The 21,032-nt window shown below is 39.5% G+C and overlaps 1 protein-coding gene across 2 annotated transcripts in view; it reads left to right on the forward strand.

Moving 5' to 3' along the window:
- The window catches only part of CAPS2 (calcyphosine 2), a 31,559-nt gene extending 12,498 nt beyond the window's left edge, over positions 1-19,061 (forward strand). For both annotated transcript variants that reach the window (XM_080971180.1, XM_080971179.1), the window contains exons 11-19: positions 966-1,040; positions 2,195-2,290; positions 2,387-2,480; positions 5,207-5,325; positions 6,659-6,735; positions 10,224-10,378; positions 11,342-11,461; positions 16,141-16,237; positions 17,623-19,061. In XM_080971180.1, coding sequence (XP_080827306.1) covers positions 966-1,040; positions 2,195-2,290; positions 2,387-2,480; positions 5,207-5,325; positions 6,659-6,735; positions 10,224-10,378; positions 11,342-11,461; positions 16,141-16,237; positions 17,623-17,798 — 1,009 coding nt within the window. In that variant the 3' untranslated portion in view covers positions 17,799-19,061. The remainder of the gene's footprint in view (positions 1-965; positions 1,041-2,194; positions 2,291-2,386; positions 2,481-5,206; positions 5,326-6,658; positions 6,736-10,223; positions 10,379-11,341; positions 11,462-16,140; positions 16,238-17,622) is intronic.
- The last annotated feature ends 1,971 nt before the right edge of the window (positions 19,062-21,032 follow it).

A 21,032-nucleotide genomic window follows, 5' to 3' on the forward strand; every position in this document is an offset into this window, starting at 1 on the left:
TGGAAATTGTAGCCCCTTTCATGTGTAAATCTCATGGAGGCATCATGGAAAGACCAGTGTCTTACATGCAGTGGGCAGAGGTGGAGCTAGCTGCTCCAACACCTGGAGCGGTGTACATGCTGTGCACCCGGGGGTTGGGCTAGCCGCATAGGGAAGGGGCTAGCCATGCGCAGGGGCGGGGTGAGTGTCCCGGGGGCGGCGGCGTGGTGATGTCACCCCCCTCAGGGATGACACCTGGAACGGACCGTACCCACCGCACCCCCCTTCCTCTGCCAGTGACTGTGGGCCCTATCTGCACTTAAGAAGTCTGTATGTGTGCTCACACATAGAGATTACTAACCATGTGGAAGCCTAATGCATGGAAGCCTGTGCACAAACAGCAGCTATTCATCCCTAGGCCTTTTTAGTGGAGACATCCATGCCAACTCTTGAACACCTGGGGTGACCCAGCTGTGTGCCTGATGCCAGGGCCAGCGGTGCAGCTCCACTCTCTACTCATTGGGCCTACCCTGTGTATGACTTGGTTGAACATCAATCAATGTTACAATTGATTTTTTTATTTATTACATATTTTCTATTTACGTAATTGTAAGCTGCCTCAAGTGTTTTGCAGAACAATGGGATATAAATATTTTGATAAATAAATAGTGTTACCTACATCATTGTAACGCTGAACTGAAGTGGGCAGTTTAGATCATTAAGGAATTTCTTCACAGTGTTGATCTCCACTAGAGAGCTGTGAAAAAGGAATGTGGCTGATAGCATAAATAGTGAGAACATATTTCCTGTTGTATTTGTTGTTGGTTTGTTAGCAATTGGAATTCACATGTTGACTTTGCCCACTGCTTTCATGATTTGTTCTCCTCGCAATTCATGAGCGTTTTTAGGTTCAAAAGTAGCTTGCATGAGGAATGTTTAATTTTGCTTGTGTAGATCTTAACTAATACTGTGAATTATTTTTACAGAATAAGGACAAGGTCAGCATTAACTGAAAATGTGCTTTCCAACAAATTACGCTTTGATGGTAGAATACTGTCAAGGTATGTCTAAAACTTTTTAAGTATTTTGTAACGCAAGTATGTTTTAACTGAGGATGCTCCTTTCATGTCTATATCTTACTCCAATAGTTTCTAATAAGATAATGAAATAATATTGCATGTTTTTCCCTGAGGAAGTCTTGGAAGAAAGGCAACCCAGGGTGGCAGACTAGGTGAGGAATCCTTCTGTATAAGAGCTGGGAGGGTTGGAAGGAAGGGCAGCCCTTGGTGTCACTGGAGGATTATCTGATCACTGAGATACAGTGGGTAAGATTGGAGTCACCATAAGCCACTGTGGAAATGGTGATAGTTTAGCTCCTTTGCTCCCTCTCTGTGTAAAATCAAACTGCTGCTGCTATTGAAGGAAAGAGAAGAGGGTCAGGTATGATACTGTCTTTTGTGGTTTTTATTAGTTTTTATTTTACTGCTTTGTTATTGTCTGAGGATCCAGCTAGCTAGCTAGACCATTACTGATTGGTTAAAAATTATTGTTTGACATATTAAGTATTGTGCTTTGTAAGGTTTCAATTGTTTACTTGAGACAATATGCATCTGGGCAGTGGTAGATAGAGGAGAGGAGGCACGGAATACTATTTTTTTGCAAGGAGGCTATATATATATCACACTGCCCTGGTGTTGGCGTAATGGGGTAATTATCTTTAGATGCTCTTTTATTGAGGTTATTCACTGTTGAATTGTTGCTGATGACTTATGTGTTACTTTGTATGATTGTTTATCTGTTGGTTGTTAACCACCCTGAGCTGCAGTTCGAAGAAAGGACAGGATAATAAACTAAAAAAGCTACGTGTGAAATATTGCACAACCTGTGTACTGTGGCCTTAGTCTAACATTGCATGAACAAAACAGGGGGCTGCTGTATGCACATTTTAATGGATTGAAAAGCTCCATTCATAAATAAGAGTTTTGTGAATGTAGCCCCAAATTGTTGACAAAACTCTTTCATTTGCTTAGAGGAGGTAAGAGGTAGGGATTTGCCTGCAAGCATAGGAAGTCATTTGTTCATTTACTTTGTATCTAGAAAATTATTCTTATGGTAGATGTTGATGTACCTAACGTGCCAAGTTCTTGTCTGTTCGGTTGATAGGGTTTCCACTATTTTTTTTAAAAACTTACGATAGCTTCTGTTACCATTATAGAAATGGTCGCGATGCTTGTCGAGAACTGATTGGATTTTTCTTTGCATATGACAAATCTCTAACTGTATACGAATATCGGCAATTTGGTAAAAATAGGTACGTAGAACAAGGAATAACTTCAGAATTTTATCAAATCATTACTGCTCAGGAAATGAACTTAAAGGTTTGGTTTTGCTTTTTAATTTTGCACAGAACAAATGCTCTACCTTTCATTCAGAAGGGAGTTTATACTCATCAGCGTGGACAGAGAAAAGGAAAGCAATACTGTCTAAGTGATGTCTATGTTGTAAGTATGGTGAACCTCTGTGACAATGCTTACCTAAGGGCTTGTGGATCTGCATTTGTTAGGTGTGGTGATTTGATCTTTCTATAATATTTTACTCTAGTTCCTCAGTACTAAACTAGACAAATTAAGTTATCTTGATTTCTGTGGCCAAGGAAAAATGAGCCAGGAACAACATCTCAAAATTGGGGCGGCATCAGGGGTGTGTGTGTGTTATTTAGTGGGCACAATGGGAGCTGCCAAATTTGCAGGGAGGTGTTTTGACAGTTTGGAGAAAGACTGAATGTGTACCACAGGAAGTTTTGCAAGATTGGGCTCAGAGGTTGGAAGATAGCGGCACAAGTTGGCAAGCAGGGACGAAGACTGCTCAGCAGTCCTATGAATTGAATTTTATCCAAAGTTGGTTGGATAAAATATTGGTTCCACAAGCACAGTAAATTTCTCTAAGTTGAAACAAAGCTGTGTCACTACAAAGTTGGTTTGAAGAATGTTAATCTGGGAGTATTATGGAAAGGAGACATACATTTGCAAACTGAGTAATCTGAAGTCTGTTGTTGAATTCATGGGTGGAGGTGGGGGCTTCCATAACACCTCAGTGCAAAAGCGTAAGTAAGCGGTAAAAATCTACTTAATCAGGAGAAGCACCTGAAGATTGACTAAAGAAAACTGGAGGGTATGTAATGTGGCAGATGATATATGTATATTTGTGTAGTTTTGTGATGAGATGTTAGTTTAATGTTCCTATTTTGGTTTTAATATATTTCATAAGGCCAGTTGCCTAGGAAAAACAGGGATGAGTACTAATGTGAGAAATGGGGGATGCTGCAGCAGCCTGGGCCAGCTTGGCAACTGCTGCTAAAGGAATCAGAATATTGGGAAAGTAGCTGTTTGAACTGTTAGACTAGGGAGAGGAAAAGAAGGAATGGAGGGCTAGTGAGGAAGGAAAAAGTGTTGTGAGCATCTGGTGGGGGGAGAATGATCAAGTGCTGAAAGCAGCTGTGGGGGTAGAGACAGAACGAAGCAGTGTTGGGGAACAGGACTGGTTATCCACGGCAGTCTGGAGCAAAGTATGAGTGTCCCTTCTCAGGAACACCACACTACCATAAGGGACTCAACTGGGGGAAAGTGGTGCAGTGTCTGTTCATCGTACAAGAAAGGTAAAGCTATTCCTTCCCTCATTAATAATAAGGATAGTTTTAACAAAGGCATTTGTGTAGGCACTTTCCAGAGTGCGGACTTGGGAGTGTGACCCTCCACCTGTCACATGTCAGTGGATTTGCATTCTGTGCCTAAATCTTGGTTTTATGAATTATTCTGTTGAATACAGTATATCAATTGTAAATAGTACTGTATTAGTGGAATAAGACTGCATGTCTTACTTTTCCCACAAGAGGGCACTCAGTAGCAGTCAGGAAGGGGTTATTAATTGCTAACTTTTATAATCAAATTACAACAGCTTTGTTTCTTAATGGGCATTTCCTTTTATTGACTAACTGCAAAATGCAATGGCATGCTTTTTGCAAATTGATCATAATTTATTAGAATCTGAAAGGATTTATTGCAAAATTTTAAGACACCACAGCTGTCATTTTTAGGTGTATTGTTTTAGATATTGCTATTCTTTTTAGCATTCAAGGAAAACAACTAATTGCTGAATAATAGGTGACAGAAGAATTGTGTTCACTTTTTATTAGATGGTCCAGAACCTTGGGTGTGAACTAAATGTGTAAATTAATTTGAAGAGGTGCCAAATTATACCGGGCAGTTAAAACAAAGAGAATACTCCTATTGTGAGGCTTTTGCAATCATTCTGTGAACAGAGGGATAAAGCAAACTTGGGCTTTTGAGAATCTGTGACCCAAATTATTTGGAGCAGTCTTTGATTCTGCCACAATTGAGTCTCTAGTAACAAGTTTCTAGCTGGATAAAAGGGTATTGCAAGCTCCTCTGTATTTCTTCCGTGGTCATTGGGCTATCACAGCAGTCAGGATAGTTTTGTTAGCTGCTCCTCTGTTCCTCAGTACATGTATTGAAAGAGACTTCTGTAGTATTATATTTTGGAAATAAACAATTGAAGCTCTTAAGTTTAGATAGATTCTTCGTAACTAGTCATTGTTAAAGATGTCACATCATGGGGGGCGCATCACCTTGAACAGGTGAACACTCTTAATTCATATTGCTATGAATCACTAAATACTGCTTTTCTCTTCCCCCGTCCAATTCCCATAACTAGACATGTCTTTAATTGAGTGCACCACTTTGAATGCATTTGTTCATGTCACTGTACTGGTAATTGTTCTAGTGACTAGAACTTTTCCAGGCTATGCAAGTAGAGAGGTTCTATGACAATGGGAGCAATCAACAAAGGCAGGGAGCAGATAAAATCATGTTACTAAATGAGGGCATTGTTAGGAAATAGAGCTAACTTACTGCAGGCACTTGGGGCATTGTGGAAATAGACAAGGTATTTGGGTGGAATGGAGCTTGTGCGTGGCTGGTTGGCAGAATGAGCAAGGATAGCTGAGGATTGAGAGTTCTAACTGAATAGTAGCTTTTGTTGCTAGTATTGCTAGAGAACATTAGATAAACTGCTTAGAAGAAAGAAGAAAATACTGGTGTCTGTGCTTGCATAAGACAAACATATGTGAAATTGTTCATTTTTATGAAGATAGTAGTGATGAGTGAGTTATATTTTATGGAATATTGTAAATCACTTTTATTGCTGACAGGGAGCAGACCTAACTTTTTTGAGTGTGCAACACCCTGCCCTTCCAGAAAGTATGAAACAGAAACCAGTATTTACAATCCGTGTCACAAATATTGATGAAACTGCTAGAGCTTTTCTAAAGTAAGTGAATTTAGTCCAACGGGTCAGTTTTTATTTCTTGTCTTGAAAATATGTTCACAAATAAAGGTTTATGTTGACTTGGGAGATTTGGGGTTTTTGCTGGATCTCGATGGGCATAAGTGTTATATCTGATTAGACAGATACTGTGAAGCTGAAATTACTAAGATGGGGAAGTGGGAGGGTCATAATCCTTCCCTTTATGAAGCTCCAGATAAATGGAGGAAACATACAGGCAGCACTGTAATATTACATTAATACATTATTATGTTTTCTTTCAGAAAATGCAACTGTGAAATTTTATCTGAAGGGGGAATCTAGTGTTGTGGGTGGTGAGGGGCTCCTTAATACTTTCTCCTCAGGCCATTTCCCTCCTTTAGCTGCTTGGACCCTGCAAGAGAAAAGAAACAGCACAATTTTTTCTTCAAACTGCAGCTGTAGCATATCCATTTTATAAAACAAAACACTTTCTGTAAAAAAAAAAAAAGCAATGCATTATATCCTCAAAAGGTGGGAATTAATCAGCAGTTATTCTGCTGAAGATAAAGGGAACCCTGAAGTAGGGAGCAGAACAAGAACGGAGAAAATATTAGGGGCTGGATCTACATTGATCTTTTAAACGTTATTATAACAATAGTAGATACATTGTTATAAAATGTCACCTTACCTTTAACATACTGTTTCCCTATGGCTGGTGACTTGTTGCTCTGCAGTGCCCTCTGGTGTCACATTTTAATAACACATTATTAATGTTATAAACCACGAGTGTAGATCCACCCAGGGTTTCTGCTGCCACAAATGCCACTTGCATTCCTGTAATCCTTGATCTGTACTTCTAGGACTTCCCTGATAGCATAGCAGGCCTAAGGTTTAGAGATCATCAGTAAAATCATAGTGGGATTTTTTGGAGGTGAGTGAGGGAAAGAACTCTTTAGCAAGACAAATTAGAAGAGAGGTAGTAATTAGAAGCAAGGATTGTAAAGATGCTAAAATGACAAGATGGGTGGTGGTTGGATAATCTTCTAAACTGGGTGGAAATATACAACTTATTTTGAATTGGGTTGAACTCCCTCTGAAGAATCAAGCTCTGGTTGACCAGGTTGTGTAGGTAACTTAAGAGCATTTATACTAGCTTTGGCTTGTTTGGCAACCTAAGAAATGGTGCTTTGTGGCATTTAAATAAATTGGTTTCAAAAAATACTGAATTTTGATCAGTTACTATAAAGCATTTTATAAATTACAAATAACTGCCTTTTCCTAGCATACTTGTAGGTAGATCTATGAAAGTTAACTTCTGTTATGTGTAGCGTGGTTCTAATGAATTAATATATTATAGGAATTTTAATGTGGAAAATGAGGAACATGCTATCAAACAAGAAGGTGAAGACAATATTATTTTACGGAATGTTCAAGGTTTGTATATCCCATACCATGTGCCTTCGTGGAAGGATGGTTTTTGCTTTTTAACTATATTAAAATATCTAGGCATAAAATCCCACCTTTATTACTATTACTATTATTACTAAAAATAAAAAAATCCTTCCAGTAGCACCTTTAAGACCAACTAAGTTAGTTCTTGGTATGAGCTTTCGTGTGCAAGCACACTTCTTCAGATACACAGATAAGTGTGCTTGCACACGAAAGCTCATACCAAGAACTAACTTAGTTGGTCTTAAAGGTGCTACTGGAAGGATTTTTTTATTTTGACTATGGCAGACCAACACGGCTACCTATCTGTAACTATTATTACTATTACTATTATTATGTTTTCCATTAAAAAAGGAGGTGGTGGTACTTTGTAGCAGTGAGTGCTTTCACAGAAAAAGCCCTGATGGTTAATATTTATTTGCTGCTGGCTACAAAAAACTTGTCTCATAGCAACTTACAATTTCTTTCAAAAAGCATATAATTCCAAATTAAAATATATCAAAAGGTTATTGACTTAAAGTGCTCATCCTGCAATAACATAAAAAGGATACATACTACCCCACCCAACTAAAGTGGAAACAGCAATTAAGAGCAGAATGCCAGCTAGAATCGCTACTGCTTTTACATATAAACTGAATGTACCTACTTATCTTATCCCTTTTATTTATGCTACCACCAGTGATTTTTTTCCCTAGGAAAATGCTGGTACTCAACGTGAAGTTGTTATAGTAAGTGCCACACTTTTTAACAACAACAAAAGAGGTGCCGGTACTATGTACCCTTGAGTACCCCTGGAAAAAATTTAAGCACTGGCTGCCACCATTAAATTATTTAAAAATTCCTATTCATATGACACACAATACTGGATTTAGTCATGGGATGAAAAGGCCAGAGACTTAATTTTAAAAGTCAAGCAACTACTTATTAAAACTTGTTTATAGTATTATATAACTGGATTATTTGTAGGTCAGATGCTAGATTTAAAAGATATTAGCTTTAAAGAGGTATCTCTTTTCTTGCCCTGGTTCTCTTCTGTATTCTAATCCAGTAGCCAATTACCTTTATCTTCTTTTTTCTCTAGCTAACTCAGGCTTTACAGAGGACTTTGCCTGAAGTTTTCTCTTTGGTCAAGGTTCTTTTCCTTAGTTAACTCATGGGCTTTATAAAGGATTCAGCCTGGTCAGGAATCACTGTGTCTTGAGCACTGTGGAGAAAAGCTGTATATATGTTTGTTTATGTTCATGTTTTGAAATGAAAATAGTTTGTAACTGATTTGAGGCCTTGTACTGTTACGATGTTGTAAGCCTGTGTAACAGTAGATCTTGGTGACAGATTCTGGCAGAGGAGATAAGAGACCTATTGCTTCCAAGGTTTTATTAAGTGGGGCCAGGATCAGGTAAATCCAGTCTGATTGATCTAGGTGACAGCAGAATGATTGAGGTTCCATTCATATGGGTGTTAACTAGGTTTTGACAGTTGAGGAGTGGGGCGATAGTGATTTCATGAGGGCAGTGTGAGGTATAAGACCAGACAATAAAGAGGGGAAACTGAGGCCCATAATGTAATACTCAGGTGTGTTGTTATGCTTATCCAATAAAGATCAGCAGTAGTAAGCCAGGTGCTGACTTGTTCTAAGACACTGTCCTGTATATAGATTTTGCCAGAGGAAGGTTGCACAGGTGAATTTGTAAAGTTGGCCAAACTGTCCAAACAGCTAGAAATACAACCGACTCTCAACTTGTGCTGGGGTTATGTTCTGGGGTTGGTGCATAAAGCCAAATTCATGTTTAGTCAAAACACCCTCTCTCTGCACTGCCAAACACTCTCCCAAGGTGAGTGCAATGGTGGGTATGATTGCCAACGTTTTTCTCCACCCAGATGTCCATACCCTTTAATTTTTTTTCAGCCAAGCACATAAAGATGAATTTGCACAAGTTAATTGTGCGTAAATTGCTAGTTGATTGTACAACTAGAGGAGCTTTTGGTTGTAGATGCAGATTGTCCCCAATACCTGGACTGGGTTTTGTGCGTATTTGATTGGGGTGGAATCTTAAGGAATTTTGTCTCCAGTGAAAGGCGCTTGGAGGTTGTTGTCAACAACAGCATCTCTTGAGTCTTCAGAAACTGTTAACAAATGCCTTTAAGACCCCAGTGTATCCCTTTCTGTAAATAGCATCCCATGAATAAACCAACAATCTTAGTTTAAAGTTCATCTAGTGGTGCTGTCCCTTCTCATGCCTAAGCCTACAGTACATGCTCTTAGAAGATTTGTAAAGCATTCTGACTGAATGGGTGGCATTCAGTTTTTAAAAGGATTGATAGCTAAACCTCTGTGTTTATATACAAGTGAAGCTGTGGAAACCCAGTGTATCCAACACAGACAATTGTCCACAGCTGACAGATCTGGGTTCTGTTATTTTAGAGCTGCTGTTTTACTCTTTCTTTCTCTGCAGACTTTCTAAGAATTTCAGCCATGGTGTCCTGGCTGCTTCTCCCTGGACAACTACATGCTGCCACTAGGACCTCTCACGCCTCCAGCTGCTTCCTCTTGACAGCAGGGGCTTCTTCAGCTCCCATTCTTGTCATACTCTCTTTTTTGTCTTCTCTCAGACTCTGATTCCAGACTCTCCCACAGTAGCGCTGTGTCTGCCCTTTTATTCTTTCCTGTCAGACTCCTTTAACCAATCAAAAGGGTGTCTCTGACATGCCATTGGCCTTTAATTAAGGACCAGTGAGTTCAAATGGAACGTCCATTAAATGGTCTGTTACAGCTTGGCCTTTTTGATTCTCTTGACCCATGTAAATGTAACAGTCTCTGGTGCCAGCAGACATAATGGAAAATTTCACAAGACACAGTCACCTCTTTAGTAACTATACAAACATAGCTGTCTATTGGTTTTGTATACATTATATCTTCCAGGCCTCTGTTAGAGGTAAATCGACCATCACATTCAGCAAACTATTTACAATTCAAACAGTTTTTATAACGTAATGACATTAACTTGTGTAACTTTCATTTCATAATGTTCTCCATGTTCTTGGATTTTAAAAAAAAATGTTTCTGATGATATTTATTCCATTTGTGTCAGTGAATAACTATAATTCTTAGTTACAACCTAAAGTCCTTTTATTCTGCGACATGTAATAATGTTAATAGTTTATTAACATTATTACATGTCCAGAATAAATGGACTTTAGGTTGTTACTAAGAAATATAGTTATTTACTGATGCAAAACAAAAGCTTTATGTATCCATTTATTTGTTTACTTTATTTATTTAAGGTTATCTCTTAGCACAGAGGAAGAAAATATTTTTGCATGCACAAGGTCTGAGGTTAAATACGCAGCAACGCCAGTGAAAAATATCTCATGTAGCAGGACTTTCAAAGTCCTCTGCCTAAGACCTTGGAGAATAATTATAAGTCAGAATAGACAATATTAAAATGTTCCCTGCTTTTACCTTTTCCCCCCAGACAGGCTAAGAGAAAAACTAAGTAAAAGAGGAGTTCGTACAATTACAAGATTAGGAAAGTATTTCCGGGAGCTGGAAAAGAAACAACATGGAATTCTTACACAAGCAGACTTCAAACAAGCACTGAAAGTGTTTCATCTAGACATTTCTGAAAAGGTATGCTGTCATGAACCCACTCTTCTGAGGGAATCTGCTGATCCCCATCTGCAAACAACCTCGTATGTTCCATCTAAAAAACTACTCTGGGTATATCTCAGAGTAAATTGCTGCCACCAACCCTCTATGGATTGTTTCTTTCCCAGGGTAGAAAGCAGCTTCCCTGTACCAGTCTAGAACAGTTAAATGTATTTTTATTTAGAGAACACGGAGTTGGCATCAGCAGAACAGGTAACTTAGAAAGGAAAAGGAAAATATAAAAACTTGCCTTCTCTAGCTCTGTATAAAATAAGTTGCTTGGAATCAACATTTAACATATTTGTATGGAACATGGACAGCGATTTTTATGCTGACATACACATCCTCCTTTTCAAAATTTTACTTCTGGGAGGCAGAGTTCTTTTGGAATTCTTGTTTCAAGCAAGTATGAGAAGTCAGGCTGGTTGTCAGTAGTAATCTATTCCAAACCTCATAGTTTATCTAGCTCAATACAAGTCAGAGACAATCTCCCTCCCACCCACTTCCCTCATTGCTACTGTAGAGGCTTCTAAGGTGACAGAAAGACTGGTTGGTCTCTTCTCTCTCCCACCCCAACAGCGCTGTTGCCTGGACATCATTAATATGCTTGACATCATGTTAAGGTCAAAATATATCTTCCATTATAACCTAGGACAAATAGTCTGCACCTTACATCTGGTTTACTTGGAAAATACAATTTGCTTCTACTGTGCCATGTTAAAATTAAAACACTTAATCTTGGAAGTCTGCATCTATATTGAAATTGTTTTAAATATGTTTTTTATTGTTTTGTCACCTGTTTGCTGCCCTGTACTTCTTTGGGATGAGGAGTAGGATAGAAGTTTAATAAATAAAAACTTGGCCTCTGCCATTGTTGCGTTATGTGGTAGTGTTAGGCTATGTGCTGAATTGCAACTTATTTGACACAAAACTCTTTAATTTTAGGAGTTTGAATCTTTGTGGTTAATGCTTAATGACAACAGAAATGATGAAGTTGATTATGCTGAATTTACTCGTGCCATCCTTGGTGAAATGAATGAATATAGGAAAGCATTTGTGAGAAAAGTAAGTGGGTTTTAAATATATGCATATATGTAGTTTATCTACATATCTGTGTGGATCACAGCAGACTGTGGGGGGTTCTTAAAGAAATGGGAATGCCTGACCACCTTATCTGTCTCCTGAGAAATCTCTATGTGGGACAAGAAGCAACACTTAGAACTGGATATGGAACAGATTATTAATTTGAGAGCCTTGATGAGATGAATTGCTTGGCAGCAAAGACGCAGAGTACACCTGCTTCTCCTCCTGTTCCAACTGCTGGACTCCAGTACCTGTTTTTTAAAATCTGTTTTATCATAATTTAGCTGTGTTGGAATATGGGTTTGTGATGTTTTCACATATTACCGTATTTTTCGCCCTATAGGACGCACTTTTTCCCCTCCAAAAATGAAGGGGAAATGTGTGTGCGTCCTATGGGGTGAATACAGGCTTTCGCTGAAGCCTGGAGAGCGAGAGGCTCTGCACAACCCTCCGGAGCCCGGCGCCAAGCCGTGCCGGCCTCCGGAAGGTCGTGCAGAGCTGCCTGCCCCCCGGGCTCCGCGCACCTCTGCGCGATCCTCCGGAGCCCAGCGCCAAGCCGCGCTGGCCTCCGGAAGGTCGCGCAGAGCTGCCTGCGCTCCCGGGCTCCGCGCAGCTCTGCACGACCCTCCGGATCCCAGCGCCAAGCCGCGCCGGCCTCTGGAGGGTCGCGCAGAGCTGCCTGCCCTCCCGGGCTCCACACAGGAAATTGAATGCAGATTTCCAAAAATAGCAAGGAGAGACAAGAAGGCCTTCTTAAACGAGAAATGCAAAGAAATAGAGGAAAACAATAGAATGGGGAAAACCAGAGATCTGTTCAAGAAAATTGGAGATATGAAAGGAACATTTCGTACAAAGATTACCATAATAAAAGACAAAAGTGGAAAGGACCTAACAGAAGCAGAAGACATCAAGAAGAGGTGGCAAGAATACACAGAGGAATTATACCAGAAAGAAATGGATGTCTCGTACACCCCAGGTAGTGTGGTTCCTGACCTTGAGCCAGACATCCTGGAGAGTGAAGTCAAATGGGCCTTAGAAAGCACTGCTAATAACAAGGCCAGTGGAAGTGATGACATTCCAGCTGAACTATTTAAAATTTTAAACGATGATGCTGTCAAGGTGCTACACTCAATATGCCAGCAAATTTGAAAAACTCAGCAGTGGCCAGAGGATTGGAGAAGATCAGTCTACATCCCAATCCCAAAGAAGGGCAGTGCCAAAGAATGCTCCAACTACCGCACAATTGCACTCATTTCACACGCTAGCAAGGTTATGCTTAAAATTCTACAAGGCAGGTTTAAGCAGTATGTGGACCGAGAACTCCCAGAAGTTCAAGCTGGATTTAGAAGAGGCAGAGGAACCAGAGACCAAATTGCAAACATGTGCTGGATTATGGAAAAAGCTAGAGAGTTCCATAAAGACATCTACTTCTGCTTCATTGACTATGCAAAAGCCTTTGACTGTGTCGACCACAGCAAACTATGGCAAGTTCTTAAAGAAATGGGAGTGCCTGATCACCTCATCTGTCTCCTGAGAAATCTCTATGTGGGACAAGAAGCTACAGTTAGAACTGGATATGGAACAACTGATTGGTTCAAAATTGGGAAAGGAGTACGACAAGGCTGTATATTGTCCCCCTGCTTATTTAACTTATATGCAGAATTCATCATGCGAAAGGCTGGACTGGATGAATCCCAAGCCGGAATTAAGATGGCTGGAAGAAATATCAACAACCTCAGATATGCAGATGACACAACTTTGATGGCAGAAAGTGAGGAGGAATTAAAGAATCTCTTAATGATAGTGAAAAAGGAGAGTGCAAAATATGGTCTGAAGCTCAACATCAAAAAAACTAAGATCATGGCCACTGGTCCCATCACCTCCTGGCAAATAGAAGGGGAAGAAATTGAAGTAGTGAGAGATTTTACCTTCTTGGGCTCCATGATCACTGCAGATGGTGACAGCAGTCATGAAATTAAAAGACGCCTGCTTCTTGGGAGAAAATCGATGACAAACCTAGACAGCTAAAAAGCAGAGACATCACCTTGCAACAAAGGTCTGTATAGTTAAAGCTATGGTTTTCCCAGTAGTTATGTATGGAAGTGAGAGCTGGACCATAAAGAAGGCTGATCGCCGAAGAATTGATGCTTTTGAATTGTGGTGCTGGAGGAGACTCTTGAGAGTCCCATGGACTGCAAAAAGATCAAACCAATCCATCCTGAAGGAAATCAGCCCTGAGTGCTCACTGGAAGGACAGATCCTGAAGCTGAGGCTCCAATACTTTGGCCACCTCATGAGAAGAGAAGACTCCCTGGAAAAGACTCCGGGAGGCAGTGGAAGACAGGAGTGCCTGGCGTGCTCTGGTCCATGGGGTCACGAAGAGTCGGACACGACTAAACGACTAAACAACAAGTTTAAATACAGATAACTAAGAAGTACTGATCTGCTTAATACTTTATTGTTAAATGCTATCTAGTATTCAATATATATACTTTAAGATCATTAATCACTATATGTTTTGAAGAAAAGCTTGCTTCCTCTGGTTTGTCATTTAACAGTTCTTGTTGCCTTTATAATAATTGACTTGCCCTGTTGACTTTTCTGGAACAACAAATCAATACCTTTGAAACTGCAACCAGAATTCTGCAAGTGTTGATACAAATTTTACTCATATGATTTGATTCTGTACTCCTTTTGGGGGCAGGGATGGTGATTGAGACTGGACAAGTTTCTAAAATTTGTTTCTTACCATCTGTAAAAGAGGAATACTGTATCAGTTTTCTGATAAATATTTCCAGATTGTGTCATTATTAAAAAACTAATCATGATTTCATTTACTTAAAGTGTTTCTATACCACCCTTCTTAATATTTATTATAAGCATTTCAGTTTGTAATTTGTTTCTCTGTCTTTTCTCTCTTTCAGTCCCTCTTCCTCTCTTTTGCACTTTTTGCATGCATAACCCCACAAAATGTGACTCCTTAAGGCCAGAAATTGGTTATGCGTGCCACAATAATGCACTGCAAATATCAAAACAAATTAAAGGCATGCACTGCAAAATAGTCTTTCACCTGCAGGTCTGTTTTGCATGCTAGAATAAAGGTATCATTCCGGGTATTTAATCCTATGGTCCTTGAACCCGTTAGGCATTTCACTTTGTGAAAATATAACTCCTGTTTTGAACAGTACCAATCTTTTTTTTCTTCCTTTGGCAACGGATGTGCAGAAAGAGAGAGGAATTTTATTTCTAGGTCATTTGAATAAAATTTGTCAGTTGGTGAGAAAATGAGTGAGTCAGTGAGAAAATGCTTTATGCATCAGGCAGAAAAAAGTGTTAATGAATTGGCAGTGTTGACCAAAAAAAAATAAAAAAAAAATCTAAAAAACAAAACAAAACCCTTCACCCTAAACAGACTTGTGGGCATGAAATACCGTATTTTTCACCCCATAGGACGCACTTTTCCCCCTCCAAAAATGAAGAGGAAATGTGTGTGCGTCCTATGGGGCGAATGCAGGCTTTCGCTGAAGGCTGGAGAGGGAGAGGCATCGGTGCGCACCGACCCCTCTCGCTCTCCAGGCTTCAGGAAGCTATCCGCAAGCCTTGCAAGCCCGGTGGGAGTTCCCGCGGACTCACAAGGCTTGCGGGCAGCAGCCTGCAGCCCCGGCGAGTGTCCGCAAGCCTTGCACGCCCAGCAGGAGGTCCCGCTGAGCGCGCGAGGCTTGGGGCGGCAGCCTGTCGCCCGAAGCACAGGGAGCCCTCCGGAGGGCTCCCCGTGCTTCAGGCGAGTGTCCGCAAGCCTTGCGCGCCCGGCAGGAGGTCCCGCCGAGCGCGCGAGGCTTGGGGCGGCAGCCTGTCGCCCGAAGCACGGGGAGCCCTCCGGAGGGCTCCCCGTGCTTTGGGCGAGTGTCTGCAAGCCTTGCACGCCCGGCGGGAGGTCCCGCTGGGTGCGCGAGGCTTGGGGCGGCAGCCTGTCGCCCGAAGCACAGGGAGCCCTCCGGAGGGTGCCCCGTGCTTCGGGCAGGTGTGCACAAGGCTTGGGGCGGCAGCTGCGGCGGGGGGGGGAATAATTTTTTTTTATTCATTTCCCCCCCCCAAAAAAGAGGTGCGCCCTATAGGACGAAAAATACGGTACCTGACTTGGATCCATGTAAGTTACACTCACAGTATGAAATTGATGTACTTAAGTTAGTCAGGTCTATTAATTTCAGTGGGCTTAGTCTTTGAGTAGGAATAATATTGGAGACAATTTATATTTTGACGTAAAAGTCATTAAACAGCCTGCTTTCCTGATACCAGTTACAAAAGTTACAGTTTTAAATTGTATGCCACTTCAATATATTTTTTAAAAAGTGGTATATAAATACTTCAATAAATAAATAAATAAATTAAATGCTTGCTTCCAGTGAAGTGTGTGTAGTTAAGCACACCCAGCTATTTACTTTACTATTCCATTTTTTATCTTTCTCCAAACCCAACATGGGGGTGTAGGTTCATAACTAAGATGATTTATTTACTTATGGTTTTGTTTTTTTTAAATGCACATTCTGTCTTTTTAAGGTCAGACCAACCAATTAATTCTTATCATTCAAGATGCCAGGTGTATGTGAGCATAATTTGTGTTTCTCTTCCTTGCTCTTTTCTGACCGTTGTCTTTGTTTCAGGCTTATATGAAGCTGGATTATAACAAAACTGGCAGTGTTCCTATGACAGATATCAAGAAATGTTATTGTGCTATAAAACATCCTCAAGTCGTAGCAGGTAATTAATGTACAAGAAAGTAATTGTTGATTTGTCTGGTTATCAACATCGTATTATCTATCCCACTTCTTCTGACTGGCCCAACAACACAAAGTGAAAGGACGATGTCTATTCTGACCTCTCTGAACTTGTGGGGAAGGCAGGGCGAGTCACTCATATTGTGCGCCCTGTTTTGGTGTAAATGGCAAAAGGTGGTTGTTGTTTTTTTTGCCACAACTGCATTCTCTTGGCCTAACTGGAATAAGAGGCTGGTGCTCCCTTAGGACTTCTAAGATGTGCCACAGGATGGGAGGGACTGAGGTTACAACAATTAATGACTGGTCACAAAGGCTATTTGTGGATTCCTAAGTTTGTCCATGGGGGGGGGGGGGGAATACTTGTTTTGATTAAGTACCAGATTTCCACGTACATATCTTTGAACAGATACCATTACAACCTTTTGGTACCACAATAAGCTGTAATGAACTCTGCTGAACACGTGACAAAAAATTAACATGTGCTCATTTATCCCAAGGTGAGTGGTCAATACTGTGTCCATCGTATAGTCTGAAAAGGTATGAAGAAGACTCACAAAGTATACAGAAACTCTGTGATCGAATTCCCAGCCCCCTCAATACTGATGTAACAACTCAGGGAGAAGGGCTCAAAGCTTTTTGCTTTGGGTTGATAGTGATTGAAAGGAGTAGATGCCTTGCACATTGCTTTCTGACCCATTTTAGTCACACTTTGGGAATGTGGGAAAGAGGGGAGCTAGTATCTTCTTGTCAACAATTCACATCTTATATGAATGGCTTGCCTTACATTTTGATAATAAAGTTACCAACTGACTCAAAAAATGGACTATGCTGCTCCAGTGCTTTTAACAGCAACTAAGGTTTAATTTGTAATAATTGAACTTGAAAATATTGTCTGAAATATGAATACGAGTATTGATTATAATCATTGTGATATTGAAAACAGGCTAGTGATTCTTTCTTACTTTCTTGGTTTATTTAATTTAGAAACAATATGGTGTAAAATGGGTTTGAAAAATGGTTATATCATGGACATAGCAATGAAGGCTGGTAACTTCCAAGCCACTATTCTGTGTATATTTATCAAGAATTCTTCAAATCCATACTATAGAACAAGATTGCTTTGTTTAATTTCCTCATTCATATCTATAGATTGGGATAATGAAAGACTAAAAAATCTGAGATAAAATTCCCTTTGACCTTCTCCTGCCTTGGTTTGCCTCCTGCAATTTTCACTTAAGAAATCCCTTTATGTTAAATTCTTATCGTACTTTTAATAACAATGACACATGGATTTTGATTTTGTTTATTTTTTTTTTGCTCTCTTGGCATCCCTGCTAATGTCTTTAATAATAAGCAATATTTTAACAGGTGATGCAACAGAAGAAGAAATTAGATCTTCATTTCTGGAAACTCTGGAGGATGCCTGCAGCAATGCTAATGAAGTGTCATTCTGTGAGTTTGAGGACTATTATGAAGGATTAAGTATTGGAATTTTGGATGATGAAGATTTTGTTAACACATTAAGGAACCCCTGGGGTATTTAGTGTAAACGTCTAGGTGGAAAGCACTACCAGAATTTGAAACATGTTAACGTCTTGCATGAAAGTGTTTCAAATTAGCCTGAATAGTCTGAAGGTATTTCAGTAATTTTTAAGAATGTTGTTTGTTCATCTCTTTTGAACTTTACACTTTTACACTCTGAATATTCTTAATATGAAAGCTGTGTTTTGGTACAAATTCAGAATATTTTCCTGCCTCTGAAAACTATTATTAAGACTACATCCTAGATAAGGAAACTGTGTGTTTTGTTAAATTGGAACTGAGTAAAAGGAGATATGAGAGAGGAAGTTACAGGTTTGATCAATATAGTTAATTTTTTTAAGTGATTGTATGCAACCACTATATAATGACTGCTTTTAAAAGGCTTATTACCAGAAAGGCTGATACTATTGCAATTCCCTACCAGTTTCTGACAGATCGCACTACAAAATGTATCAACAACTCTTTCAGTGGTTTTCCCAGGTGTTTCCTATGTTTTTCTTTAAGTACAAACCCAATAGCATGGAAAGTTATATGCAGATGTGCTCTTACAACATTTTAGAAGTTGCCCATGGTAAGACTGACATGCATCTTATAGCAGCAGCTACATTTCTTGTTAACTGCAAATTTTATCTGAAAAGTGAGTTCTAATTGAAGCATTGTACTTTTATAAAATGATGTTTTGAAAACACATTGATTTCTTAGCTATTTCTAGAACTCATTGTATATTTTACTTCTTCACCCATGTGCATTCCTGATTGTGGTAGTGGTTGCTACATTGACAGCACATGACAACACCTGCTGAAGATTTGTTTTATTGTGATTACTCGAAATGGTTGTAATTTTATATGGTCTCATCTGTTATGTTTTAACTGAGTTGTATACCACTTTGAGATATATATATAAATGCCTTGGTTGATGGGTATATGGTTTTCATATATTCCATTGTTATGATCTGCCATTATTTTGGTTGGGCGTTGGTTTGCTTTTACTAAAAAGGTAGAGAACAGCTTATTTGATCTTAATGCGCACATATTTTTTAATCATCCCACTAATATTATGTCTTTAAATTGTGCCTTTGAAATACAGATTATATTGATGCTGAAGAGATTTATTATTTTTATTCAGTAAAAAACCTTGGTAAGCTTGTTATGTGAAATATGCAATTTAATGTTAGAGACTTTTCATAACCAAATTTCATTTTTAATTATGTAGCATTAAACTATTATATATTAAACTATAGCATTAAACTATGGATTTTTACTATGCATGCAAGTGTTGGCCTGTTTTATTATGTTATCCCACCTTTCATTTCAAGAACAAATATCAAGGCGGTTCACAAACAAATAAAATCCAAGAACAAAATAACAAGAATAAAACCAAGAATACAGTTACCTGTAATTAAAATACAACTACATTAAAATATCCATAATTAAAATATAAAATACGGAAGCTTATTAAAACAGCATAACAGTTAAAACAGTTAAAAACCATTAAAACTAAAATGAAAGCAGGATATTCAATTCGGGAGATCTGGGAAATATTTTCCTAAACACTATATGCCACACGTGGTGGTACCATGCCTCTAATGTGCCTCCTGATAGCTCTTTCCAGGTCCTGGCTATGATTACCCCAGCTGCAGTGATAAAATTTCCAAGAAAGTTATGTTCCATAAATCCTCTGGTTCCTTACAGTCCCACCACATGTGGAAATGTGTTCCAACTGAAGTGCAGCCCCTCCAGCATTTTACAGAGGAGAGCAACCAAGATGATAAAGGGTCTGGAAACCAAGCCTTATAAGGAACGGTTGAGAGAGCTGGGTATATTTAGCTGGAAAAGAGGAGACTGATGAGAGGAGCTATGATAGCCACCTTCAAATATCTAAAGGGCTGGCACATAGAAGATGGAGCAAGCCTGTTTTCTCCTGCTCTGGGGAGTGTGGCTCAAAGCAATGGATTCAAGTTGCAAGAAATGAGATTCCGACTAAACATCAGGAAGAACCTTCTGACAGTAAGAGCTGTTTGACAGTGGAACCGAGGTTGTGGACTGTCCTTCCTTAGAGATTCTTAAGCAGAGGTTGAATGGCCATCTGTCATGGATGCTTTCGTTGAGATTCCTGCATTGCAGGGGATTGGACTAGATGACTTTTGTGGTCCCTTCCAACTCTTAAGATTCTATGATTCTGTGACTCTGTTTTCTATTCAAATGTTTTCTTTCCTCCCAGCAATATTGGAGGGTCTTGCTACTCAGAAATCAGTGGGTGATGGCAGCTGCCAATCCATGTTTGGTTTAATTCCAGTGAAAATGGTGAAGACATGTGCTAATTTTCTTGCCTTGTGACCCATAGGGTGTGGAACGGTACAGAGAGGGATAAGGACTATCTGAAGGACCCCATCACATGGCACAGCTTAGTCACTTTTCAACAAATATCCATTGTGATGTGAGGAGAAGATTCCATTGTAGTAAAGTATGAGTTAAATAGCTGTACTTAATTGGCTGAGGCAGCGATATTTTATTCTGTTTCAAACTTTATTAAGTGAATCCTTAATACTCTTTAGAGCTCAATCTAATTCCGAGATCCTGCTATTTTCCTTGACACAAATTAAATCCTGTAATCAAGCTGATACAAAGGTTTTTGCTACTGAATTATTTTTGTTTTGTGACCATGTTTACATAGGAGCACTAGAGACAACTGCATGTGGTATATGTGAATCCAGTAAACATGCCCGCACTGGGGTTCAATTAATCCCTACCCCTTCCCACAGTGTTTCAGAAACCAGAAAAAAGTACCTGAGATTTGGAAACTTGAAGCTTAAACGGCTGATTTTACGTAGTGTTCTAAGGATAAGAGGATTTAAGGTGCTGGAATGTCAAGCCCGTGCTCCAATTTCACTCTTTTAAAAATAACATTTTGGAATGGCCTGAAAGCTTTCAACCTATACAATTCTAGAGACGGCAGAGGGGGGGAGGAACATGTGATTGTGTTGTAAAGCCTGTCTTAACATATATTTGCTGTTGTCTTAAAAGGAAACTAATGAATCTTCTTTCAGGAGGAAAAATCCTTGTGACACAAAACAGCCCCCTTCAGTTTGTATCAACTGCAAATCCATCCCCTACTGCAGCTGCACCCAGATAGGAAAATAAGATTGAGGTGGCTTTCCATCTGACTAATCCCATGTCATTTACAACTGAGAAAGCTATAAAACCACCACTTTGAATTCCAGCTGGAAACTTATCAGA

This window comes from Podarcis pityusensis (genome assembly GCF_964106645.2).
Source record: "Podarcis pityusensis genome assembly, chromosome: 10".
Classification (NCBI taxonomy): domain Eukaryota; kingdom Metazoa; phylum Chordata; class Lepidosauria; order Squamata; family Lacertidae; genus Podarcis; species Podarcis pityusensis.